The following is a 3,240-nucleotide window of genomic DNA, read 5'->3' as shown; positions in this document are numbered from 1 at the left end:
CCTTTTTGAGTTGTATCTTTTAGAAAATGTGATGGTTATTTTATTACAAAAATATGTTGCTGTTTTAAAGGCTATATAAATAAAAAGTATAGAAATATAAATCTTGAGCCCAATATCTGAATATCATTATTGCTGTACTCATACTTTTCTGAATGATCTTTAACAGCATAATAAATATCGGGGATAATTAGCCTTCACTGAAAATACAGTATTCTTCATCTACTCTAAAATATATGTAGACAGTCAGCATATGTTGATGGTCACGTCTTCGAATTGAGAGCTTTACCCATAATGATCACAGGTTTGTTTCAAATTGCGTGTGTCAACAACAACTTGTGGGCCATAAGGATGTTACTACATATGAGAAAAGACACCACCAAAGACATCTCATGTTACGTAGACATGCACTCTTCGAATACCCACTGACTTTTTGCGTGAATGACACATCACATGTGAGGAGTGTTTTCTGGGGGTCTCCTGAGAATATACAGTTGCTCTGAAAAAGTCATTCTGACACATACCAGACTCCCATTGTAAGGAGAAATCTCCACAGACCGTCTCATGAACGCTTGACTGTAATCGCGAAACACAACACCATTATACACTGTTTTAATTTGTTTATTCAATTATTTAACACATATACTTACATTCAAATTTTTACACCTGGTACTTTATCAGTCTGATAAATTTGTGGACAATACTGTACATGATAAAATGGCAATCATGCTACCGTGTAAGTTAGACACAATGTTGTTTAGGAAAGTGATGTTTTCATCAAAGTCAGAGTATTCCTACTTCTTAACATTTAAAATTTTACTCTGATGTTCCAACGCAGGGGAACCGGGTGAGATATGTTAATCCTTCAACATATTTTTTTTATATATATATATATATATATATATATATATATATATATAGCTTTTTCTAATTGTATCAGCTGAGCTTGTTTCAACTGTTTATAGTCAATTTAGAGTAGAGTAATAGAGTCAACCTTATCGTCCTTGCTATTCCCCACATACAAACCATAAGCAACAACCTAAATTCAATAAAACCAGTTACACATCATGTAAGAAAGGCCTCATAACGCATACAGTCAAGCAGTATCCGCAACTTCTCTTGATTTGGTGTCATCGCTCTTACATTTGCAACTGATTCAGTGGGTAGGTCAAGATCATCAATAATGTTCTTCACTTTTGATCTAGCTTACTGTTTTTTCCTTTTAGGAAGATCTGATAACCTGAGAATACGAAAAGAAAAAGGATATTGGAAAAAAAATAAAATATAGAATAGAAAGAAAAAAATTACTTCAACCTTGTACTGACCTCTGTTCACAGTCTTTATCAGGTTTCTGATCTGAAACATCAGGGGAAACAAAGACTGTTAAGGACAATCCATGCGCTACAACATGCTATCTTATTCAGTGTACAGTATGCCTTCAGCGGTTATGCGGATGTGTCCAAAATATGAGGCCATCATAAAAATCCATCCTATAAATAAATAAAACAACTTATATAAAATTTACTTTGGGGCTTTACTTTAGACTCCAGATGTACACGATCAACATTATCTAATGGTTAAGCAACTCCATCTAATTACCATTTTTAATTGTTTCATATACCAACATTTATTCGCTTGTTTGTTTGTTTGGTGTAGAAGATGTACATGTATTACACTTACAATATACCATCACATTTGATTTGCCAGAGGTTGCAGAAGTCATAGTCATTGTAACGGAGCCTAGACTTGATCCAGTTATGACAGGGGCATATATCATACCGCCATTAGACGTGGAGCTCTTGCCTTTTTACAGAAAACAGGTCAATTAATATACTAGTTAATTGTACATCTGATAATGATTATTCGTTATTAATATTTAAATCACACTAACGTTTTACACGGATGCATGATGGTCCTTGTCTTGAAGTCTCTGTTGAATTAAAAAAAAAAAGTGTTATTTTGAATGGCAAAAATCAGGCTATGGACTGTATTGCAATCCGCCTTACTGAGATATGTATTTTAAAAGTAGTCCTATTCATAGCACAGGTCTTTACTATGCAAGGCAGTTCGGTTACCTGTCACTAAAGTTGAACTAGGGCCTATCTAAAGACACTTGTGGGCATCCAGCTAAAACTCAGGACTAAAAATCCATACTTCTTCTTTAGATCATATTATATCTGTAACAAATCACTGTTAATGTACACAGATTTCACACTAGGCTGTATGACGTTTGTATGTTTTAGCCTAAATGAAATGTTTCATATATATACCCCTAGGTTCACTTTATAAACGGACTTTAATTTTTATGAAGGTATGCAGTAGGCATTATGCACCCATTACGGTCCAAAAACGCACTTTTGCAAACCAACTTGACTGTAGTATGTGGTGATCCATTTTTGGTCGGGAGAAAATTCATTTACATCATCTTCTTTCAGCAAATCTAGAAATTTTCGACACATAGAATAAAAAAGAAAAAAAGAAAAAGAAGTGCTATAACCTTGTATCGGCATCGGTTTAGAGTCTCTATCAGGCTTCTGATCTGAAACATTAGGGAAACAAAGATTATTACTAAGGACACTCAATACATGCACTACAACAATCTCATCTCTACATGCAGTCATCATCATACCCAGAATCTCCCTAGTGGTCACGCTGATTGTCTCTTTGCTGTTAACACAGACGTCTGTCACATCAGGCCGTGTTTCCTTTTTCAGGCTTCTTACAATCTTCATTTCGTTCTTAAGGTTTGTTTTACGCTTAGTATCCCCCGTACAATCATGATTCGGATAGCGCTCATCGACGATGACCGTGTTCATCGGTTTGATCATTTGTCCTTTGTAATATGGTTTAAACATAGAGTCTATGATGACTTTTACACCGCACATTTTTTCTGCGGCACAGCTGCACTCCGATTGATCATCCGCAGCAGCGCCAGACCTACAGTTGTTCTCCATCAGATTCGACGTAGTTTCAGACATTCTTTTCAGAATTCAGTTTTCTCCAAGACGTAGCCGTTTCCTAGAATTTAGGATTTGACCGTTTACTCCCAAAAGTGTTATTAGCAGTAAAATTGCAGCAGAGCCGTGGTTCAGTAAAACAGGTTTGTTGTTGTTGTTTTTAATCAACAAGACGTTGCAGTAGCTCCGTCGTCCAAACCTGGTTATGTTCACAGTGTCGGGTGAACTCAGTTACTGCAGAGTTGATGACGACCTCAGTTGTTGGTTTTACTAATAGGGTCCACCC

At 35.9% G+C, this 3,240-nt stretch overlaps 1 protein-coding gene across 1 annotated transcript; it reads right to left on the bottom strand.

The window, feature by feature from the left end:
• Nucleotides 1-671: 671 nt before the first annotated feature.
• On the bottom strand, nucleotides 672-2,992 carry LOC141336037 (uncharacterized). The gene is made up of 6 exons (XM_073841547.1): nucleotides 2,627-2,992; nucleotides 2,495-2,536; nucleotides 1,889-1,927; nucleotides 1,678-1,800; nucleotides 1,323-1,353; nucleotides 672-1,237 (listed from the first exon to the last, which is right to left on the bottom strand). The coding sequence occupies exons 1-6, from the start codon at nucleotides 2,973-2,975 to the stop codon at nucleotides 1,204-1,206; spliced, it is 618 nt and encodes a 205-aa protein (XP_073697648.1). The 5' UTR covers nucleotides 2,976-2,992; the 3' UTR covers nucleotides 672-1,203.
• Between the last annotated feature and the right edge of the window lie 248 nt (nucleotides 2,993-3,240).

This window comes from Garra rufa, chromosome 6 (assembly GCF_049309525.1).
Source record: "Garra rufa chromosome 6, GarRuf1.0, whole genome shotgun sequence".
NCBI lineage: Eukaryota > Metazoa > Chordata > Actinopteri > Cypriniformes > Cyprinidae > Garra > Garra rufa.
The sequence above is the reverse complement of the archived record's forward strand: the minus strand, read 5'-3'. Positions and strand labels throughout refer to the sequence as shown.

Excerpts from the sequence above, each read along its gene's own strand:
- LOC141336037 (XM_073841547.1), bottom strand. The coding sequence starts at position 2,975 with ATGTCTGAAACTACGTCGAATCTGATGGAGAACAACTGTAGGTCTGGC. Across the intron at positions 2,537-2,626 it reads GACCACTAGGGAGATTCTGG|ATCAGAAGCCTGATAGAGAC; the intron begins GTATGATGATGA and ends CTAATGTTTCAG. Across the intron at positions 1,928-2,494 it reads TAAACCGATGCCGATACAAG|AGACTTCAAGACAAGGACCA; the intron begins GTTATAGCACTT and ends TTAATTCAACAG.